This window comes from Mobula birostris, chromosome 26, assembly GCF_030028105.1.
Source record: "Mobula birostris isolate sMobBir1 chromosome 26, sMobBir1.hap1, whole genome shotgun sequence".
Lineage (NCBI taxonomy): Eukaryota > Metazoa > Chordata > Chondrichthyes > Myliobatiformes > Myliobatidae > Mobula > Mobula birostris.
In genome coordinates this window covers 24,180,393-24,205,159 of record NC_092395.1, presented here as the reverse complement: position 1 = coordinate 24,205,159, position 24,767 = coordinate 24,180,393, and the positions used below count along the sequence as shown (strand labels likewise).

General features: G+C 41.5%; 1 protein-coding gene across 4 annotated transcripts in view; it reads right to left on the bottom strand.

The window, feature by feature from the left end:
* The window catches only part of arhgef18b (rho/rac guanine nucleotide exchange factor (GEF) 18b), a 234,604-nt gene that overhangs the window by 136,370 nt on the left and 73,467 nt on the right, over positions 1–24,767 (bottom strand). For all 4 annotated transcript variants that reach the window (XM_072244323.1, XM_072244321.1, XM_072244322.1 and 1 more), the window contains exon 3: positions 22,196–22,671. In XM_072244323.1, the coding sequence (XP_072100424.1) occupies positions 22,196–22,671 (476 nt within the window). The remainder of the gene's footprint in view (positions 1–22,195; positions 22,672–24,767) is intronic.

Sequence of the window (24,767 nt, the reverse complement as noted above, 5' to 3'; positions counted from 1 at the left end):
ATGACACCTTATCTAAACTTTTCCTCAGTTTTGCTTTCTTGCACTGACCACGTACTCCCTGATTCCTGTCATGCCCAAATATCTATTGATCTCAATCTTGAATGTACTCAGCTGTTGAGTACCCACTAGCCACTTGAGCACAGAATTCCAAAGATTCGTTACCCCCAGATGAAGAAATATTATTTTGCCTTACCCCGAATGGCCAACCCTTCATTTTGAGGCAGTGGTCCCTGGGTCTGTACACCCCAGCCAGGGGAAATATCTATGCAGGGGAAACATCTACCCTATGATGCCCCAGAAGAATCCTGCATGTTTGAATGATTCAGTTCCAACAGCAAGCAATAAGGAAGAGAGTAGCAGGGCCTTCTATTTGGCTGTCTTCATCATCCAATCAAAGGGTTAACCTAGTCAGGCCAATGTTGACAATAGTTCCACCTCAACATTCCAACATTTTCCCTTTCTATGAATCATCCTTTTACAATGACTCAGTCATTGCTTTTTACCATCTCGATTACAAGCAAACCAATTTAGTCATAACCTCATGGGTTCCTCTTAGATGCCCTTCCCCAGTTTCTACCTTACTCAGTTCACTTTACCAAGTCTTCCCTGAGATACTATCTTGCTCAGGGCACCAGTTTAATTAAATTAATCATTATTTGTAGTGTCCAGGTTCCTTCCATTCAATTCACACTTTTAGGGATGTGGGAAACTAGTTATGAAAGAAGTATTCTGATGTTCTTACTCTTTCTTTTAGGTGGGGATCTCCCTTCTACAATTTATCACTATTGTTATAAGCATTTAATTAATTAACATTTCTTATTATAATCAAGGAATCACTGAATTTTAGACCATTTACAACATACAAGCAGGCAAATTCACCCATTTTGTCCATGCTGGTCAAAAAAAGTCATCCAGCTTTGTCCCACTGTCCAGCACTGGGTCTGTAATGCCCAAAAGCTCACAGATCACATAGTGCACACTCAAGTACTAGTAGACTGTGATAGATGCTCCTTCCCCACTACCCATTCTTCGATTCTTTGATATTTGGTTTGACTGACCTCAATATAACAGCATTTCTACAAATGAGTTCACCAAGCACTGCCTGCTTCTATGTTGTAAATGTTCTAAAAATCTATGATTTCTTGATTATTAATCCAATAGAAATTAAATTACAAAATAACAGGATTATAATAAGAAATGTTAATTGATTGAATGCTTATAACAATAGTGAACATTGAAAAATCATGAGCTTAGCACAAACAACATCCAAGTCATTGATCAATCGGGAAAGAAGTTATGTCTTCATTACAATTTCCTAATGCTAGAACAAATCATGTTTAGCCAATCTGGGCACCTTCCCCTGAGCACAAATGCCTCATAGAGATGCCATGGTACAATGAAAGACTTTTGTCCTTTATCAAAACATTCCAAAATATTTTCTAGTAAATTAAGTTAGTTTTGAGGTGCTATTAGTGTTGCAATATAGGAAAGGAATTAGCTAATTTGCATGACGGTTGGCTCATGTGAAAACCCGCCTACTTTTCCAGGGTGCAAGGCTACAATTTCCTGGAATCTCTGTTAATCAGACTGATTTTGCAAGTAACGTTGTCACGTCTAGACTACTGAAGAACGTGACTGTTGCTGTTTCACTTGCAGTACTCACACCACGAATGGGAAAGCTCCCTCTACACAGCCCTGAGCACTGGTCTTTGAATCACAGGGGTAAATTGTAACCTTTGCTGCTGATGGAAACTCCCTTAACAGTTAATGCAGGACAAGGACAAACACAACGAGTGGATGACTGGGTGGCTGATCAGCTTCCGCTCAAAGATAACATTTATCTTGGGTGTCTGGGTGGCTGAGGAATTGGAGAAGGGGGCAGGGTTTCAGATTTCTGGATAATTCAGACCTCTTCTGGGGTAGATATGACCTGTACAAAGGGGACGGGTTGCACTTGAATCCAAGGGGGGACCAATATCGTTGTGGGCGGGTTTGCTAGAGCTGTTAGAGAGTGGTTTAAACTAATATGGCAGGGGGATGGGGACCAGTACGATAGAGCTGAGGATGAGCCAGCAGGTTTACAAGTAGACGATGTAATAGGTGGGAGGAGAGAGAGCAGCGCACCCGCGCGTGCGCAGCCCTCCGGTGAAAAACGATATCGTATCCGTCAAATAGGGGCTGTGGACAATTCTGATTTGATGGAGAGGGACGTGAAAGCACAGAGGAACATCTGGAGAAATTTCTGAAACGCTGGCTCGCTGCTGTCGTTACTGCGTGGTTGGGAATATTTCGGAGGGTAGGCCTCAAAATCCCCGGCTTTGCCTGCTGTTGGCGACCGAGAAGGAGGTTGAATCGTTTGGATCGAGATGGCGCTCAGTACTTGGTGTCGGAGAGCTGATCAGAGCTCGAAGTTTTCGGATGACTCAGAGTCGGACCGTGGTCGGGTATGGCAGGGAGAGTTTTTCTTCCTTCTCCCGTCTGCGTGAGATGTGAGACATTTGAGAGACTTTGAACTTTTACTGTGCTCATGGACTTCTTCATCAAGTTATGGTATTGTTGCACTGTTGTAACTATATGTTATAATTATGTGGTTTTGTTAGTTTTTTTTCTAGTCTTGGTCTGTCCTGTGTTTTGTGATATCACACCGGAGGAAATATTCTATTATTTCTTAATGCATGCATTACTAAATGACAATAAAAGAGGACTGCGTGTCTTCATAATCTCATATGTAATATGAATGTAAGGAAGGACAAGCCAATGATTGAGTACAACTGCAGACAGAGCAAAGAGTTAAACTGTGCCAGACAGGCTAAGTTCATAAGTGTGGAGAATGCAGGACTGAAGGTGCTGTTTTAAATGTGTGTAGCGTTCGGAATAAGGTGGATGAACTCGTGGCACAATTAGAGATTGGTCGGTATGACGTTGTGGGCATCACAGAGTCGTGGCTGAAAGAAGGTCATAGTTGGGAGTTTAACATCAAATGAGATGCTTTGGATCGAAAGGATAGGCAGGAAGACATAAGTGGTGGTGTGGCTCTATCGGTAACAGAAGGAATTATATCTTTAGAAAGAGGTGACACGAGGTTAGAGAATGTTGAATCTTTGTGAGTGAAGCTAAGAAACTGCAAGGGTAAGAAACCCATTACAGGATCATATATAGGCCTCCAAATAGTATCCAGGATGTGGGGTTGAGATTGCAAAGGGAGCTGAAAAGGGCATGTAACAAGGGTAATGTCACAATTGTAATGGGGGACTTCAATATGCAAGGGGATTGGGAAAATCAGGTTGGGTGTCAGATTGCAAGAGAGGGAATTTGTTGAATGCCTACGAGATAGCTTTTTAGAGTAGCTTGTGCTTGAGCCTACTAGGAGAAAGGCTATCTTAGATTGGATGTTGTGTAATACTCCAGATCTCATTAGAGAGCTTTATATAAAGGAACCCTTCGGAGACAGTGATCATAATATGATTGAATTCATATGGCAATTTGAGAGGGAGAAGCATAAATCATAGGTATCGGAATCACAATGGAATAAAGGGAATTACAGAGATGGGAGCTTCCTTGGTGGATCGGAGGTGGGTACTGGCGGGGATGACGGCAGAACAGAGGTGGGAATAATTCAGGATAGACATGACCCACAGAAGAAGTTGATCTCAAATGGCACAGCAAAACAACCATGGCTGACAAGGGAAGTTAAGGACAGCATAAACGTCAAGGAAAGGGCATATAATGTAGCAAAATTGAGTGGAAAGTTGGACGACTGGAAAGTTTTTAAAATCCAACAAAAGGTAACTAGAAAGCTATAAGAAGTGAAAAGATTAAATATGAGTGCAAACTAGCTGATAATGTAAAACAGGATACTAAAAGTTTTTTCAGTTATATAAAGAATAGAAGGGAGGTGACAGTTGATATCGAACCACAGGAAAATGCTGTTGGTGACATCGTAATGGAGGACTTAATAAGTTCTTTGCTTCAGTCTTTACTGTGGAAGACACTAGCTGTATGCCAGAGGTCCATGAGTGTCAGGGAACAGGAGTGAGTGCTATTGCTATTACAAAGGAAAAAGTGCTAGGCAAACTCAATGGTCTTATGGTGGATAAGTCACCTGGACCAAAGTCCTGAAAGAGGTTGCTGAAGAGATAGTGGATGCATTGGTCATATTTTTTCAAGAATCATTTGATTCTGGCATGGTCCCAGTGGACTGGAAAATTGAGAATGTCACTCCACTCTTTAAGAAGGGAGGAAATTATAGGTCAGTTAGCCTAACCTCAGTGGTTGGAAGAGTGTTGGAGTCTATTATTAAGGACAAGGATTTGGGGTACTTGGAGAATAATGATAAAATAAGTCAAAGTCAGCACGGTTTCTGCAAAAAGCAAATCTTGCCTGATAAATCTGTTGGAATTCTTCGAAGAAGTTACAAGCAGTGTCAACAAAGCAGAGGCAGTAGATGTCATTTACTTAGGTTTTCAAAATGCATTTGAGGCTGCTTAATAAGATAAAATTCTATAGTGTTACAGGAAATATACTGGCATGGATAGCTGAATGGCTGCCAGGCAGGAGGCAGTGAATGGGAATAAAGGACCCTCTTCTGGTTGGCTGCCAGTGACTAGTGGTGTTCCTCAGGGGTCAATATTGGGACTACTTTTCACATTGTTTGTCAGTAATTTAGATAGTGGAATTGATAGTTTTGTGGCAAAGTTTGTGGATGATACAAGATATGTGGAGGGCTAGCTAGTGCTAAGGAAGCAATGCAATTGCAGCAGGACTTAGACAAAAAAGTGGCAGATGGAATGCAGTGCTGGGAAATGTATGATAACCATTTTGGTAAAAGAAACAATAGTGCAGACTGTTATCTAAATGGGGAGAAAATTCAAACATCAGAGGAACAAAGGGACTTAGGGGTCCTCGTGCAAGACTCCCAGAAGGTTAATTTATGGGTTGAATATGTGGTAAAGAAGGCAAATGCAAGTTTGGGATTTATTTCAAGGGGAATAGAATATAAAAGCAAGGGGATAATGCTGAGGCTTTATAAGACACTAGTCAGGCCGCACTTGGAGTATTGTCAACAGTTTTGGGCCCCTTTTCTCAGAAAGGATGTGTTGTCATTGGAGGGTGCCCAGAGGAGGTTCACGAGGATGATTCTGGAAATGAAGGAGTTAATATATGAGGAGTGCTTGGCAGCTTTGGGCCTGTACTAACTGGAATTTAGAAGAACACATGGGGATCTCATTGAAACCTACCGAATGTTGAATGGATTAGGTAGGGTGGATGTGGAGAGGATGTTTCCTATGGTGGAGGTGTCCAGAACTAGAGGACACAGCCTCAAATTGAAGGGCGACCTTTTAGAACAGAAGGAAGGAGGAATTTTTTTTAGCCAAAGGGTGGTGAATCTGTGGAATGCTCTGCCACAGACTGAGGTTGAGACGAAATCCGTAAGTACATTGAAAGTGGAAGTTGATAGGTTCCTAATTGGTCAGGGCATCAAGAGATATGGTGAGAGAGCAGGTGTATGGAGTTGAATGGGAACCAGGATCAGCCACAGTGAAATGGCAGAGTGGATTCGATGGGCTGAATGGCCTAATTCTGCTCCTACATCTCATTGGTCTTTATTGCACAGAACCACATGCCATGAAATCATTGAAAAATATTGAAACAGAAAATATACAGGATTGAAAGAAGCCTATCACATCAGTGCCGATGGAAAGAGAACTTGTTCAACCTTCCAGGAGGATGAGGTCTGTAGCCTTGTGGGTCACTAGTCTTCAAGTACACAAGAAGTATTAGTTAAATGATAAGAGTTTCGCCTTCCTTTTTCACAGTGAGTTTCATACACTCTACCATCCTCTAGATATTCAACTTTTCCTCATCCCCCTCCAATTCTGCCACTTACTTGAAAAATACATCCCTGGTTTCTGGCCCCTCTGCTTATGGAGATTAGTCCTTCTCACTCCAACTGTTTTTTCTCTAAACTCAACTGTTTTTCCCCAGCCTCTTCTGCTACAAATGAACAATCCTGGCTCAACATTTCTTTAGCTGAATTAATCAACAGATGATTTAATTGAATTTAGCTGAACTGCATTATTTAATTCCAATCTATTTAATAAACTGAATTTATATTACATAATTTAATTTACTGTCTCCGCTTGCATCACTACTTCTGTTACACTTCTGTAAAGTACAATGGTACCAGAGAAAAATCCGAAACTTTAGATGAAGCCCAGGCTCAACGGTTTCCTGAGGGAACATGTTCCCAAATCTCATCACATTCTGTGTGAAGAAATGATTCTTGACACTAATTTTCCAGACATAGCAATATCTTCAAAAATTTACTTTACAGTATACCCTCTTCAGTGCAATACACCTGGAAATGTGCTGGGCTAACTAACAATTCCATTATAGATTCAATCTTAGACTCATAACTTGGGACGATGAAGTTAAACATTCTATAATCCTTTTAACCACCTTATTGGCCTCTTGTGTCATCTTAGCACTGACATTCCAGATGCTTTTCTTCCCTATACCACTGTATCCTGCCATTTATTATACAGTCCCTCGTCTTGCTACACCTTCCCAAAGGCATTACCACACAATACTCAGGGTTAAATTCTATTTGCCACTTTCTATCCAACTGACTGGAGCATTCCTCCTCCCTGTCACCATTCCACACAAAAGAGCTGGAGGAACTCAGCAGGTCAGGCAGCTTCTATGGAGGGAAATGAATGGTCGACATTTTGGGTTGAGATCCTTCAACTGGACTGGAAAGAAAGAGGAGAGATAGCCAGACTTCCAGCATCTGCTGTTTCTTGTGTCTCCTCATATCAGATGCAAATGAGTCCCATCCCGCGAGGTTAAAATTATCAATGTTTTACAAAAAACAAGAAGCTGAACACTGAGGACTGGCAACAGAATCCAGCCACAATGAAACTGTACTTGTCAACTATCATCCTTTGCTCCCTACCCTGATTTGTAATTCAATTTGCCGCACTCCCTTAGACCCTATGGGTTTTTACCCTTTTTGACCAGACTGCCACGTTTAAAGCTTTGCTATATTTTATTTATTTGTTTATATCTGGAGATGCAGCATGAAACGGGCCCCTCCAGCCTAACAAGCCGTATCGCCTAGCAACCCACCTATTTAACACTAGCCAACTCACAGGACAATTTATAATGACTTATGAACCAGTACATCTTTGGACTGTGAGGGGAAACTGAAGCACTCAGATGAAACCTGCATGGTGTGGGGGAGAGCATACAAAACTCCTCACAGATGGCGCTGGAATTGAACTCCGACTCCGAGTTGTCATAGTGTTATGTTAACCGTTACCCTGAGAAACCCTCCAGCTTTCCTCCCCAATAAGTTCAATCAATTGAGTCAGACTCAACTTCCTTTAACAAATATGTGTGCCTGTTCCCATTTAGTATGCGCCTGTCTGAACGAAGGTACAGGCATCGATTTTAATCGATGTTTTAATGGCAAACTCGGCCATCTTCATCAGGGGTCATTCATTCGTTCATCCATGATGAAGGTGGCAGAGTTTGACATCGAAAGGTCAGTTAAAATTAATACCTGTACCAGGCTGGAAGCTCGAGAAGAGTTTATTCTTCATATACGCCGGGAAAGCACTGCATCCTTTTCAAGGTTTATATTATTCTCCAAAAGTGGGGGTTTTGGTAATTTACCCAACAACAATGATAATACTAATAGGCTTGTAAGTGTATTTCTTTTCGTTCTCTTAAACACACCAGGATATACAGATAATCACACTAGAAGCAGGACAGTTTTATTTCCCCTCCTCTACGTCTATTAAAATATTGTTTCTCCCATATTTATCTTCTTTCCTATGTAAAGTGATCGTGACTACAGGGGGAGTCTAGGATCGGAGGGCACAGTCTCAGAATAAAGGGACAACCATTTAGAACGAAGACAAGGAGGAATTTCTTTAGCCAAGGGGAGATGAATCTGAAATTCATAGCCACAGGCGGCTGTGGAGTCCAGGTCACTGAATGTATTTAAGAAGAAGGTTAATAGGTTTTTGGTTGGTAAGGACATGAAAGGTTAAGGGGAGAAGGCAGGAGAATGGGGTTGAGAAGGAAAATGGATCAGCCGTGATAAAATGGTGGGGCAGACTCAATAGGCCGAAAGGCCTGGTTCTGTTCCTATGTCAGACATCCCACCTCTCCCGGAAGTTCCGGGAGCCTCCCGCATATGAATAGTGGCTCCCTGATGCCCGCAAATTATATACAATATCATGGAAATCAATTTTTTTGAGAGCGAGAGAGAGAGAGAGAGAAAGCAAAAGAGAAAGCACGAGAGTGACCATGAGAGAGAGTGAGAGCAAGCGAGAGAGAAAGCAAGCGAGAGCACAAACGCGCGAGAGAGAGAGAGAGTGAGCGAGCGTGCGCGAGAGCACACCATGGGAGAGTGTTCCAAAAAAAGAAGATATAAAACGTACTTCACCCCAGACTACACTAAAGTGTACCCCTGCCTAATAGGGGTCAAAAATAATGACAGTGTTGCTCGCTGTGCTGTTTGCAACAGTGACTTTTCTATTGCCCATGGTGGGTTAAAATGTAAAAGACATGTTGAGGTGAGTTTAACAGGTGTCATTCGTTCATTAGCATAGCTAACATTATTTAAACTAGCTGGCTGGCTGCTAAGGAGCTACTCTATTGCAGACATCCCACCTCTCCCGGGAGTCTCCCGCAAATTGATGGTGCTACCTCCCTGAAATGAGTTTTTGCAGGGGGGGGGGGTCTGCTATGTCTCATTGTCTTACTGTATGCCTTCAATCTTTCAGTTGTTGGTCTTCAAATGATTAAATGGACTTTTCTGACAGGCCTAACTAAAACTCCTTGTGATTTTGATTGTGTCACTACCTTTATTTTTATCTTCAGTGCCTCATTTTCATAAACTGAAAGAGAAAAAGGGAAACAAAGAGTGAAAGAGAAAGAATGTCCCTGCATAAGCACTAGAGGAAATCTTTGCATCAGTGTGGTAATGTAGGAAACATAACAGCCAATTTGAGTACAGAAATTCCCACACACAATGTGATAAAGAGCTGATTTATTTTTATGATTTCGTTTTGAGGAATATTTTTTGGCTGACACTCAATTGAAAACATCCCTAGTCTATCAAGAAATGTCTTCTGGTATTTTTTTCCTCTAACAGTCAGGATCTAGGTTTGAGGCCTAATTTTAAAAAAACTCTTCTGACAGTGACACTTTCCGTCAATTCTATCTACAAGATATTTTCTCCTAGTCAGTACTCTTTCAGGCCGAACTTTTGGTGCAGCCATAACTAAGTAGGCTCCCAGCAATGCATAAATAGAACCAGTTCCAAACTAGATCCTCTGGAGTGAGTTAGAGTTGGGTTAATGGTGGGGATTTAGAGAAGGATCCCACAAAAGGCAAACATTGCTCCTATTCACCGTGGAACACACAAAAAAAATACATGGGCCACGGTGGGAGATTTCAACGCAGATTCACCCACCACTGATACCAAGACTTAGAGATTTCCACAGTCCAGACTTGTATTCCTTTGGTTTGAGAAGATTATAGTGTAAACTAATGGAGCTTCGTTTTAACTGATTAAAGGTATTGTGCTGATTGACACAGAGACACCATTTCCTTTGGCTGCTGGGGTGAAGGTGAGAGTGAGTTTCAAATCAGGTCTTTTAGGGAACGATGTCAGGAATTAGTTCTTCACACATATTGTGATGGAAATTGAGAGCCATTTCCTCAGGAAATTGTTGAGCCCGGTCTTAATCTAAAATCTCAAATGGATTCTTCTTTGATGGTATTATGCTCTATAGAAGTGTGACAGAAGTAGTGGTACAAGTGGAGAATTCAATTTATTAACTGACTGGAATTAAATGATCAATCATTTTAAACCACTAAACTGACTGTAAAGGGCTATCCGACTCACAAAAGCCCCTTCCTGCTCGTTGACTCACAGATGCCCTACAAAACCATTTAATTGTATCAGAAGGTCAGGAATCAAAAAAGAATTTGAGTCTTAATCCCTGAAATTTCCTATCACCAATTGGACTACTGTTATTGAAGAAAACAGCTCCCCCACCACCTTCTCAAGAACAATCTTCTCTCACAAAGGGCAATAAACATTAGCCTAGCCTGCAATGTTGTAAGACACATAAGCCATTTGGGCCATCGAATCTGCCCCATCCTTCCATCGTGGTTGATTTATTATCCCTCTCAACCCCATTCTCCCACCTTCTCCCCATAACCTTTGATGCCCTGACTAATGAAAACTTATCAACCTCCATTCTAAATATACCCAATGACTTGGCCTCCACAGCTGTCTGTAGCAATGAATTCTACAGATTCACCACCCTCTGGATAAAGAAATCCTTGTTTCCCTCTATTCTAAAGGCATTTCCTTCTGTTCTGAGGCTGTACCTGTTGGTTCTAGACTCTCCCACTATAGGAAACATCCTCTCCATGTCCACTCTACAAGAAACACCCTCTTCACATCCACTCAATCTAGGCTTTTCAATGTTCAATCGGTTTCAATGAAATCCCTCCTCATTCTTCTAAACTCCAGCAAGTACAGGCCCAGAGGCATCAAACGCTCTTCATACATAAACCCTTTCTTTCGCAGGATCATTTTCATGAACTTCCTCTGAACTGTGTCCAATGCCAGCATATCCTTTCTTAGATAAGGGGCCCAAAACTGCTCACAATTCTCCAAGTGTGATCTGACCAACGCCTTTTAAAGCTTCTACATTACATCCTTGCTTTTATATTCTAGTCCTCTTGAAATGAATGCTAACATTGCATTTACCTACTTTACCACCGACTCAACCTGCAAGTTAACCTTTGGGAAATCCTGCACAAGGACTCCCAAGTCCCTTTGCACCTTGACTTCTGAATTTATTCCCTGTTTAGAAAATAGTCTATGCCTTTATTTCTTCTACCAAAGTGCATAAACATACATTTCCCTACACTGTATTCCATCTGCTACCTTTTCTGCCCAATTCTCCTAATCTGTCTAGTCCTTCTGCAGATTCTCTGCTTCGTCAACACCACCTGTCCCTCCATTTATCTTCGTATCATCTGAAAACTTGGACACAGAGCTATCAATTCCGTCATCCAAATTATTGACAGATAAATGCAAAAGGAGCAGGGAACAAGAAAAGGCCCCTTTATGTCCATCCTGAAAGTGACCATCAAAGAAGTGGAGTTGGATGAATGATACAGCAATGGATTTCATTGAAAAGTGAGAGGAAATGAATGGCCAACTCCTGCTCTAATTTCTTTTTCCTTCATAGAAAATCCCCCTTCACATTTAAACTGAGGCTCTCTCTGGGCCATTTTAGTGGAAAATTAAGACTCAGGCTCAATGGTTCTTCCATACGTAAAGGCAATGGGTAGTTTATGGCTGTGAATTACTAACACCAGCAAATCGGAGAGCATAGTTAATTAGCTGAATGTTGTTTACGCAGTAAATGGGCTCCAGAAACTAAACTGAGTATTGTGTACAGTTCTGGTCACTGAATTATAGGAAAGATGTCAATAAAATTGAGCGAGTACAGAGGAGATTTACTAAAATGTTGCCTGGGTTTCATCTCCTAAGTTACAGAGAAAGGTTGAACAAGTTAGGTCTTTATTCTTTGGAGCGTAGAAGGTTGAGGGGGGACTTGATAGAGGTATTTAAAATTGTGAGGGGGATACATAGATTTGATGTAGATAGGCTTTTTCCATTGAGAATGGGGGAGATTCAAACAAGAGGACATGAGTTGAGAGTTAAAGGGCAAAAGTTTAGGAGTAACATGAGGGGGATCTTCTTTACTCAGAGAGTGGTAGCTGTGTGGAACTAGCTTCCAGCAGAAGTGGTTGAGGCAGGTTTGGTGCTGTCATTTAAAGTTAAATTGGATAGATATACGGACAAGAAAGGAATGGAGGGTTATGGGCTGGGTGCAGGTCGGTGGGACTAGGTGAGAGTAAGAGTTCGGGATGGACTAGAAGGGCCGAGATGGCCTGTTGCCATGCTGTAATTGTTATATGGTTATATTGGTATACCTCTAATGATAGGAAAATGCATTAGATTGAAAAGTTAATAAAAGACCAGACTCCAGTAAGTTATAATTGGAATCAACTCTGAGTGGAGACCCTCAGTAGGGTTATCACATCCTCGCAACATTTCTCTCCTCCAGAAAAATTAGAAGCAAGCCAAGCTTAAACGAATGGTCAAACTGGAACATTCTTAGGCAAAGACCACTTTTGTAAGTTGAAAAACTTTAATAACACTTTTGTGATATTTGTGATTTTGTGCTTGTCCTGATCAGTATCTCTGTGCAGCCAGTGTCTGTAACCTGATGAAGGACATAAGAAAAAATGATTCAGGAATTGAACAAAATGCCAAGAAGCAGCTATTAATCCAGCAGAAGTTTATATGGAAATAATCTATGTATATAATATAGAGGATAGCTAAACCTGTGTTTATTTTACATGGTAATGGGAGAATCTGTGAGTGTTACAGAGAATTGACACTCTGTATACATTACAAGAAAATAAAAGATGTTACATTTTACTATGGAGAGAAAACACTGTGTACTGCAGGGAATTGAGGGCCATAGAGTTCAGCAAACTTTGTGGGTATTTTAGGAATAGAAAATCCCTATCAGTAACAATTCCTGAATGTTGTGGACAACAGCAAATCCTGTGAATATTACAGAGAACAAATAAACCAGTGAATGCAACTGAAAAAGCAAACCACATCTACTGTGCATGGTAGGGAACAGGTCAAAGTTCAAAGCAAATTTATTATCAAAATACGTATATATCACCACACACGACACCAAGGTTCATTTTCTAGCTGGCATTTACAGTAGAACAAAGAAAGACAACGGAATCAATTAAACACAACACACAAAGAGCGACTAACAAAGAATGTGCAAAAGGAAGACAAACTCTGCAAATGCAGATAGATAGACAGATAAATAAATGATATTGTGATGTAGAGTCCTTGAAAGTGAGACTATAGATTGTGGAGTCAGTTCAGTGTGGAGGTGAGTGAAGTTATCCACACTGGTTCAGGAGCTGATGGTTGAAGGGTAATAACTGTTCCTGGTGTGGGACCTAAGGCCCCTGTACCTTCCGCCTAATCACTCTTCCTATACTACTGGGAACAGCAGACAGTGTTTGTGTAAAATAAAATAAATATTTTTTATTTCCCTTTTGTACTACTTATTTAATTTAACTAATTAATATATACTTACTGTAATTCACAAATTGTTTCTATCATTATGTATTGCAATGTACTGCTTCTGCAGGAACGACAAGTTTCACAACATATGCCGGTGATATTAAACCTGATTCTGATTCAATATGTAGTCAGTGTTCTAATGTGAGGAAGACCATAAGCATTTTATGTCCAGGTCCTATCTTCTGTTTTTGTTTGGCAAGTAAATGAAGAGATAATATTGGCTCAGGGATTAAGCCAAACTTCCTTGCTCTTCTTTGACATGGTTCTGAGTTTTTTCTTTCCATTTTCATCCATATTGACATCTCACAATCCTATCCAAAAGCATCAGCCCAAATTATACCCCTGGAGCAGGATTTAAACCGACAACCTCTGAACTTGCATTTGTGAATTCTATCCACTGAGCCACAACTGCAGCCACACATTCTAGCAGGCAATTACCATACCTATTCACTTTTTTTCTTGAAGGGGTGAACGTCTGTGCTGACGGACAATGCTCACTTGGGTCCACTGTGGCACTGAGTGCAGTTCCTGGTGGAATAACCCTGTCTTTAAGTCATAAGGAAATCAAGAACTTAGGGGAAACTGATGGCAAGGGAGAGCTCAGGCCGACATCAGGTCACTGATAGAGCCACAGAGCACTACAACAGAGAAAAAGGCCCTCCTGCCCATTTAGTTCATGCCAAACTGTTATTCTGTCTGGTCCCATTGACCCGCAGCTGGATCATAGTCTTCCAAATCCTTCCCATCCACGTACCTATACTCTTAAATGTTGCAACTGGACCTGCATCCATCACTCTGCTAGCAGTTCATTCTACAGACACACCACCCTCTGAATGAAGTTCCCTCTCACATTCCCCTTTAATATTTTACTTTTCACCCTTAACCTATAACCCCTATCAATGGTAAAAGCCCAACTGCATTTACCCTATCTATATCCTGCATAATTTTGTATATCTTTATCAAGTCCCTCCTCCTTCCCCTACGCTCCAGGGAATGAAGTCCCAACATATTCAACCTTTAACCAAAAACTCAGGGTGCTCAAGTCCCAGCAACATCCTTGCAAATTTTCTCTGTACTTTTTCAAACTTATTGATATCTTTCTTGTGGGTAGGTGACCGGGACCATATACAATACTCCAATTTTGGTCCTACCGAAGTTTTCAACAACTTCAACATAACATTACAATTCTTATACTCAAGACTGATTTATGAAGACCAACGTGCCAAAAGCTCTGTGCAGGAACCTATCTATCTGATGATCTTACTGAACGATGGAGCAGGCTCAAGGTGCCATCTTGATTCCACTTACTCCTGTTTCTTGTGGTTCTGGATACAGCAGTTGGCATACTGATCCAGGATTAGTGTGCAGGATGCACGTCATGCATGATGGAATGCACATTGTAATGGTTGTGTTCATGTGCCGCAAATACTGCCAGAAAATAACACATCCAATTTCTTTAAGCAGACAACTGAATGCAAAGACAAATTTTCCTTCAGCCTCTCGGTACCCTATTCATGTACTCCCTCCTCTCTTGTAGGTCAGGTCTGCCAGTAAGGTAGCATTTTACCTCTATTTATCTATCTCTCTCTCACACACACACACACACACACACACACACACACACACACACACACACACTCCCTTCCCCAGGAACATGGAGTTGCCATCCCTAAGGCATAAAGTAATATAAACTGAAAACAGTAACACACACAAAATGCTGGAGGAACTCTGAAGGCCAGGCAGCATCTATGGAAAAGAGCACAGTCGCCATTTCGGGCCAAAACCCTTCTGTCCTACCGAAGGGTTTCAGCCCGAAACATTGACAGTGCTCGTTTCAATAGATGCTGCCTGGCCTGTTGAGTTCCTCCAGCATTTTGTGTGTGTGGCTTGGACTTCCAGCATCTGCAGATTTTCTCTTGTTTATAAGCTGAACAGACCTGGACAGGGAACTGAACATTGGATCTCCCAGACATTTAGCCAAATGATCATAAATGCCAAGGGGAGAGTTTGCATTTTGAGAACATGTTACATTCTTGGGCTGGCAATACCTGTAATTTCCTCAGTTGCACTCAGTGTTTACTCTGTAAGCATTAAGTATGAAAATCCCCAGAAGTTTTTGTTTCTAGTCCTGCATCACCAACTCTCTCTCTCTTTCTCTCCCAGTTGGCTTCGTCTGCTCTGATTAATTTCCATCCTGATCTTTTTTGGTTCCACTGTTTAGGAGTTGGCAATGTCTAATGCACTTCTTCCGCTTGTTTACAATTTTCCCATTAGACTGGCTAATGTTACAAGCAAATCATTTATTCTCCTGCACTTGTGGAAATGGGAAGTCATCCCAGGTGGCAGATTTCAAATGGGCACCTTGATCAGTCACATACTTTCAGCACCGGGAGAAAGCTGGAGCTTTTGGTGCCTGTCTGTATCGATCAGTACCTCAGATGTGGTGTTTGCTCTTCACCACTCACTTAAGCAGCAAAATCAAACACATGCTCCTCCATCTGTAACCTACTGGGCAGAGGCCAGGGCTACGATTGTCCAGCTGAGTTAAGGAAGGGCAATGGGAATACACCAGCCCTGGCCTATTGCCTTTTTATTGCCCCCTACAAACATCACAACTAACAACTTTACAACGTGAAACAGGGATGGGTAATGGATGGTGGATTTGCCTGTGGTGCCCACCATATTGAAAAGACTCACACTTCCTCTGATCTGACACTGACTTAAATACTAACACGAGAAAATTAGCAGATTCTGGAAATCCAAAGCAACATACACAAGATGCTGGAGGAACTCAGCAGGCCAGGCAGCATTTTGCCTTCTTTATAGCTGCATTATCAATGCAGCTGTACAGAAGGCAAGATAGCGGCTATATTTCATTAGGAGTTTGAGGAGACTTGTCACCTAAGACATTCAAAAACTTCTACAGACGTACCGTGGAGAGCATTCTTATAGGCTGCATCACAGTCTGGTATTGAGGGGAGGGTGGGGGATACTGCATAGGATCATAAGCAGCTACAGAAAGTTGTAAAATTAGTCAACTCCAACATGAGCACTAGTCTCTGTAATACCCAAGATATCTTCAAGGGTCAGTGCCTGAGAAAGGTGGCGTCCATTATTAGGGCCCCCGTTACCCAAGACATGCCCTCTGCTCATTGTTACCATCGGGAAGGAGATACAGAGTCCTGAAGGCACACACTCAGCGATACAGGAGCAACTTCTTCCCATCTACCATCTGATTCTTAAATGGACATTGAACCCATGAACACTACCTCACTTTTAATATTTCTTTTATTGTACTATTTTTAATTTAACTATTTACTATATATTTTTTCACTATAATTGATTTTTCTCTATGTTTAACATGTATTGCACTGTACTGCTGCTGCTAAATTAACAAATTGCTCGACATATGCCAGTGATATTAAACCTGCTTCTGAAAAGAGTAAACAGTCGACGCTTCGGACTGAGATCCTTCGTCAGGACTGAAGATTTCAACTTCTTCCGGGTCAGCAAGCCTCGAAGAGACTTCGCAGTGGTAACAGTGTCACAAGCCTGGGAAAAATCTGCAGATGCTGGTCCTGGTGAAAGGTCTCGGCCTGAAACATTGACTGTCCACTGATTTAAGTAGGCAGACTGCCACGTCTATGTTGTTGTTTCATATGGTAGGTGTCTTCACACTTCTAATTATTTTTTGTCATGATGAAGTACGGCTTGGGAGGGGCAGACATGAGTCTGTCCATTCGGGAACCGGGGTTGGATTAATCTTTGTCTACAGTTGTCCAACATGGGTGGCCCTGAGCTAGCATCGCCTGATGGAGTCCTGATGATGTGTATGACAAGGTTTAATTAATATGTTGTTACCAGGGCATTATACAGGAGAGCTGCTTCACACCCAATCACTTGAAATATTCATTATGCACATGGTCAAGGAATTTGATTTTTAATAAAGTTTCTCTTGAAGGAGGAGTAGGAGATAAAGAGACAGAGAGGCCTTGGGAGAAAATTCTATACCTCATCATAGGCAACCAAAGACTTGGACACCAACAGTGAGGAAATTATGTTTATAAATATGCAAAGGTCAACACTTTGAGGCATTCACAGTGATCAGAATAATATTTTATAAATGAGAATTCAAGTCCTTTCTGGACAGGATGTCAGTGTAGGTCAGAGAATGGTGAATGAGTCAGGACACAGGCATCCGAGTTCCAGACCAGGAGTTTATAAAGGGTGAAAGGGGGATGAAATACACCATCCAAAGCCCAACCTCGGTACAGGCAACGTATGTCAATAGTGTTTAAAAATAAATACTCAAGGGATAGATAGAAGTGAAAAGGAGATTCTGACAGCAGTCCTAGTTGAGGCTGAAGGTATTTGGCAAGTAATTGTACAGATTAAACACAAAGCCGTTGTTAACCACTGACTGAGCACCTCACAGTTCCAAGCAACTCCTAGTTTTAAGTCCACTCTCTATTAAGTGGCCACCAATATGGGGCCAGAGCAGCACCAGTGACGTTAACAGTGCGTGCTATGAATGGCTTCCCTGTCTCGCTTACATGGTGTGGTCTGGACTGCTGTGGCTTGGGTGGTTTGTCGACTGAACCTGAAAGGCTGTGCTTATGATCTCATGCCACAGGGTCAACCTGGATTTCAAAGTTTAGTGGATTAGCTCTGTTTGAACATCCTGACCTCAGCAATTTTCCCATGTTGGTGGAAAAGTTCGCAGTCCAAGAAGCAGCTTGCCAAACCAGCGTATTCAAACAGGTACCAAAAATATCACCGTGAGTAAATAATGACTTCGCAATAAAGCAATGATGAGATATAGGGTGATGGGGTGAAAGAAAGAGATTGCTGGGAAGTCGACAGTTTACTCTTTTCCATAGATGTTGCCTAGCCTGCTGAGTTCCTCCAGCATTTTGCGTGTGTTAATTTAATTTCCAGCATCTGCAGACTTTCTCTTGTTTGTCATAGAAAGCATGGTTACTTTTCTGAATGGAAGGAGATAATCAGTGGACTATGGCAGGGATCAGACCACAGTCACTGACCATTTACATTAATGACCTGGAGGAGGATAAATATGCAAGATTTCTGTATTTGCAGATGATACAAAAATAGGTGGAAGAGCCTGCAAGGATACTGTGGTTTCACCACAGGATGTAAATAAAGTGAGTGGGTAGGCAAAAGACTGGCAAGCAGAGTTTAATGAGGGCAATTGTGAGATCATGCATCAGTAGGTGAAATCAAAAAGCAGATTATCTACTGAATTGGGAAAAGCTTTGGCACATATACATAAAGTATTCATCCCCTTGGAAGCTTTCATGTCTTATTGTTTTACAACACTGAATCACAGAGGATTTAATTTGGCTTTTTTTGACTCTGATCAACAGAAAAACTTTTGTGTCAAAGTGATCTAAATTAATTATACTGTAAATATAAAACACAAAATAATTGATTGCATACTTATTCAAGTCATCAAGTCAGTATTTAGTAGATGCACATTTGGTAGCAATTACAGCCCTGAGTCTGTGTGGATAGGTCTCTATCAGCTTTGCACATCTGGACACTGCAACTTTCCCCCATTCTTCTTTACAAAACTGTTCATACTCTGACACATTGCATAGAGATCATGAGTGAACAGCCCTTTTCAAGTCCAGCCACAAATTCTCAATTGGATTCAGGTCTGGACTCTGACTTGGCCACTCCAGGATATTAACTTTGTTGTTTTTAAGTCATTCCTGTGGAGCTTTGATTTTATGCTTGGGGTCATTGTCTTTCTGGAAAACAAATCTTCTCCCAAGTTGCAGTTCTCTTGCAGACTGCATCAGGTTTTCCTCCAGGATCTCCCTGTATTTTGCTGCATTCATTTTACCCTCTACCTTCACAAGCCTTCCAGGGCCTGCTGCAGTGAAGCATCCCCACAGCATGATGCAGACACCACCATGCTTCATGGTAGGGATGGTGTGTTTTTGATGATGTGCAGTGTCTGGCTTACGCCAAACATGGCGTTTAGTCTGATGGCCAAAAATCTTAATTTAGGTTTCATCAGACCATAGAACCTTCTTCCAGCTGACTTCAGAATCTCCCACATGCCTTCTGGCAAACTCTAGCTGAGATTTCGCATGAGTTTTTTTCAACAGTGGATTTTTCTTTGCCACTCTCCCATAAACCTGCAACTGGTGAAGAACCCTTGGTAACGGTTGTTGTATGCACAGTCTCTCTCATCTCAGCCACTGACCTTGTAATTCCTCCAGAGTTGTCATAGGTCTCTTGGTGGCCTCCCTCACTAGTCCCCTTCTTGCACGGTCACTCAGTTTTGAGGATGGCCTGTTCCAGGCAGATTTACAGCTGTGTCATATTCTTTCCATTTCTTGATGATTAACTTAACTGTACTCCAACAGACATTCAGTGACTTAAAATTTTCTTGAATCCATCTCCTGACTTGTGCTTTTCAATAACCTTTTCACGGAGTTGCCTGAAGTGTTCTTTTGTCTTCATAGTGTAATTTTGCCTGGATACCGACCAGCAGTTGGACCTTCCAGACACAGGAGTATTTTTATGACAATCAATTAAAAACACCTTTACAGTGATCTCCATTTAACTAATTATGCGACTTCTCAAACCAATTTGGTGTGTCATATTAAAGGGGGTGAATACTTATGCAATCAATTATTTTGTGTTTTATATTTGTAATTAATTTAGATCACTTTGTAGAGGTCGGTTTCACTTTTGACACTGCTGATCAGTGTTTAAAAACAACTTAAATGCATTGTGATTTGATGTTGTAAAACAATAAAACATGAAAACTTCCAAGGGGATGAATACTTTTTATAGGTGCTGTGTATAGCTAGGGTGCCTAAGACTTTTGCACAGTGCTTTATTTGTCAATGCGGAGCAGAGATCGAGTTTGTAAATCTGGTGGGTGCAAAGGATGTCAGGAATGGCAAGGGTGGAGTGTCATGGGAGGGGTGTGGGACAGCTGGCAGAGAAGGAATCCCAGGAGAAGGAGAGGTGGGTGGCACAGGTTCAGACACACCCATCCCTGAGTCACTAGGCAAGGTCAATTGATTCCAAAAAACTGGCTTATTAATCATTACAGAATGTCTTCTCTTTTGCTTCCTGCTCTCTCTCCTCTTCGCTCCCTTTCTTCCAACCACAATCCCCCTCTCCCTGTCTCCTTCCCACTCTCTGTCCACAAAAGAGACCCATATCAGAAACAGGATTATCATCGTTCACATATGTCATGGTTTGTTATTTTTTGGTAGCAGCAGTACGGTGCAATACATAATATTACTCAAGTGCTGTGCAAAAGTCTTAGGCATCCTAGCTACAGGTATATATCTATATAATACACACACTCCCAAGACTTTTGCACAGTACTGTAAATGGAGAAAGATTGCTAATGAGTGAGGTACAAAGGGAGCTGGATATGCTAATGCACGGATCATAAACAGTTAACAGGCAGGTCCAACAAGCAGTTTGCCTTCTTAACTACATGGTGTCCTTCTTTGCAAAGGAGTTTGAGTTTAAAAATAGGGAGGTTTTGATGCAATTGTACAGATGGTGGTGAGGCCTCCCCTGAAATACTGTGTACAGTTTAGTTCCCCTAATCTTAAAAAATTGTAAGCAATAAGAAGGAGATTCACCAGGTTAACTCCCGCAATGACAGAGTTGTCCTACCTAAATAATTTGGGTCTACATTGCTTGCAGTTTGGAGCAAAGAGGGTTAACCTTACTCAAGCATATAAGAACCTAAGGGGACTTGACAGTTTAGTTGTTGGGATGTTTTTGCTCGTGAGAGAGTTCAAGGGGATGTTCATGTAAAACTGAGATACATAGAATTTTTTTCTTTCAGATGAAGGCGAATCTCTGCCTTGGTGGTGGTGGAGGCTGGATCATTATAGGTATCTAAAGCGGAAGTGGATAAGTATCTGAGCGACCAAGGAATAGAGGGATAAGGAGAAATAGCACAGGAGAGGAGATGAGGCCAACATAGACCAGGCGTGATCATTTTAAATGGTCGGGCTGGCTTGAAGGGGCTGATGCCTATTTTTTTATGTTGTACTGTTTAATTCCAGTCTTCTGCAAAAATACACATCCATTCTTCACATACCTTTGATCCCCATGATCTCCAGGCTTGTTTCCCACCATTTGGCTTCCATAATATTCACTCCATTAAAAGCTCTGCTGCCCATGTACTGAGTCACACCAAGGCCTGTTCACCTATCACCCCTCTGTCATCTGCCTTTGTGGACAGATGCCTCTAATTTAAAGTTGCCATCTTTACAAACAAATCCCTCCATTGCTCCAACTAACCTTCTCGGCTCAGACTTCCCTGCATACTCTTTCAAACATAACAGACTTTTATAGCTACTAATCTCTTTTCAAGATGTTCGGCAGAGTTGTATTTGAAAGTCTGAGCTCTGACCTACTATTCTTTAATACTAGAACTACCCATTTATCTCCATTCTCTCGATCACTCTCAGTCCTCCTGTCTTCCATCTCCCCAAAGTTTTCACCTTCCTCTTTATGACATTGCTTCTTAGCTACTTCTGCCCTGAGCTTTTGTTCATTTCTAAAAGTATTATCTACATTTCAGAAGAGTTTAATTGCCTGTAGAGCACTCGGGGACATGTGAGTACATACATTACTGTTTTGGATCACTGCTGAATTATGTATAGGTCATCCTTGTAAAGTATCTTCCTGTGAAAGAGACTCTAGAAGTAGCATTATTATAGTTTTTTTAAAAATATTTCTGACCAAGGGAAAAACTAATAACTTTTTGAGGCATAAACATCACTTTGCTGGTACTCAATTTTACAATTTCCAATAGGATCACACAAACACCAGACTACAATCAGGCATTGATCCCTAATGGATATTGCTAATTTGCCAACATAGCCTTTACAGGCAAAACCATGAGCTAAGGAAGGGGACCTGGAGAAAGGCCTTTATTATGACATTACTGGATAATCTTACCTTCTCCTTGAATCTCCATAAATTGAAGGGGATAAAGGTCCTTCCCAACTGTGCCTTCTGGAGCTGGACATGGACCTGATCAACAAAGGCAATGAATCCTGATCCTCTTCGTCCATCACATTCTCAGGATCAGATCCATTGTCATTTTGATCTTCCTCTGTTCTGTCTTTCAGATTGCATTCCCCACTCTCTTGGTACGTGAAATAATTGTTGGTTTCCATAGCTTCTTGCGAACGACAGGAGGCTGTAAGTTGTGGGAACGTTTTTGCTTTCCCAATGTTACCGAGCTGCGTTAGGCACGTTGAACCCTTCTCTGTTCTGCTAACATCTACTGAACTGCTAGCCTCTGGATAGTGACGAAGTCCGAGTTCTCCAAAGGATGTTGATCCTTGCAAAGATGGTTCCAATGAGGGAATATCCTCTGTGCTGCTGGTGGCATCTGTTGCAGAGTCATCATAATCCAGGAAGGCACCATCCTGCAGGAAAATCATCAGAAGGAACAGGTTGGAATTTAAGACAATCTCTATGCTGGATGGTTGTGAGTTCATGTCTCGCCCAATGGCCCTCATTGTCTGTAAGATTATTGGAAACAGTGTCAACTAAATCAGATGGAGAACATTGGAAACACTCAGCAGGGCAAGTTTCTCATCTATGAGATGAAACATTAACTCTGTTTTTCTTTGCACAGACGCTACCTGACCTGCTGAGTGCTTGAGGCATTTCCAGTATCTCCAGCACCCGGAGTTCTATCAAATTCAGAGCGAGGTGGGAGAAAGAATGAAGGTAGTGGATTGCTTTGGCGGGACTTGACACAGACTCAAAGGTCTCCTGTGCAGTGACAGTGCTATGATTCTGTCTCTAACTCTTTCATTTCAGGATTTGAGCTCTAAACTGTAACACTGAGGGGGTGAATCTTTGCAAGAGGTGTTGTCAGCCCCAGGTAGGCCAAGTACTGGGGTAAAATTAAGCTCCAGCCTGCTCAGGGGTTGGTGGCATACTGCAGAATAGGCCAGTTTGGCCTGGTCCAACACAGTTCACCATCCTGGCCAGGAAATATGTAAGGTTCAGGTAAATCAAGATAATAAAGAAAAAGAGAAAATGCTGAATGACTTCCAAAAGAAATATACAACATGCCCACAAAAGGATTTCCAATATTTTAGAAGGAATATTCACTGCCAATTTTGACCTGTCAAAAGTACAACACAGCAAAACACCCAGCAAAAAGCTCCCCAAGTACATAGTTTTCAAATGACCCCTTCAACATTCAAAGGAAATTTATTATCAAAGTACATATATGTCGCCATATACAATCATGAGATTCATTTTCTTGTAGGCATCTCAATAAATCCACAGAATAATAACCACAACAGAATCAATGAAAGACTGTACCAACTTGGGTATTCAACTACTGTGCAAAAACCAACAAACTGTGCAAATACAAAAAGGAAGGAAGGAAGGAGTAAATAAATAAATAAATAAGCAAGCAAGCAAGCAAGCAATAAATATCGAAAACATGAGATGAAGAGTCCTTGAAAGTGAGTACACAGTGAGTCCACTTCAATGATGGGGCAAGTGAAGTTGGGTGAAATTAAATTCACTTTTTGCATCTGTGTTGTTAGAGAAGTTGGGAGGTTTAAGTTTAATAACTTGAGGGGGTCGGTCCTTCACGTCATATGTCAAGATAATGCCAATCTTAGGATCAAAACTTAGTCTGGATCAACAGTTGTTTCTGCCATCCTTGATCTAAAATAATACTTGGATACATTGAACAAAGGAAAGTCCCCAAGTGCTTTTGAGGATGAATTGTCCTTACAACTGCAATGACTGTTGTAACGTGACAGGTATTTTACACCTGCAGTATCGCTTCCGCATTAAACTCTTTTTCAATGAGGCAGAAATGTTGGCCAAGATACTGGGAGAGCCACTGAAATGAACAAAAGGAGGGCATTTGGGCCATCATATTAATACTGGCAACACTCACAACACGCTGGAGGAACTCAGCAGGTCGGGCAGCATCCGTGGGAGTGATCAGTCAACATTTCGCCCCAGAACCCTTCGTCCCGAAACATTGACTGATCATTTCCACGGATGCTATCCGACCTGCTGAGTTCCTCCAGCGTGTTGTGAGTGTTGCTTTGACTCCAGCATCTGCAGAGTATTTTATATTAATACTGGCACTTCTGTACTAAATAATTCAAAATTAATTTCCAGCTGTTAATACTAAATACAGTATTCCTTTTCTAAAATCCAGTTGCATTAGCTTCAATGGAACAGAATTTTGAAAGCACTGCCATTCAATCATTCCATTATTGATAGGAATGGGGATAAATTTTTAGGCCAACGTGGCTGAGCAGAGCGTCTCACCATTCATCAAGTAAAGCAGTTTCTGTGGAAAGAGAAACAGGTTTAATCCTTCAGGTCAAGGGCCCTTAGTCTGAACTAGGGGAAGTGATAAAACAAGTCAGTTTTAAATTGCAGGAGGGTAGACGAGGAGTGGGGAGGAGATGGGGATAGACAGCACAAAGGGAACATTTCTGATTGGGTGAAGCTAGGGTTGCCATGGAATTGTCTC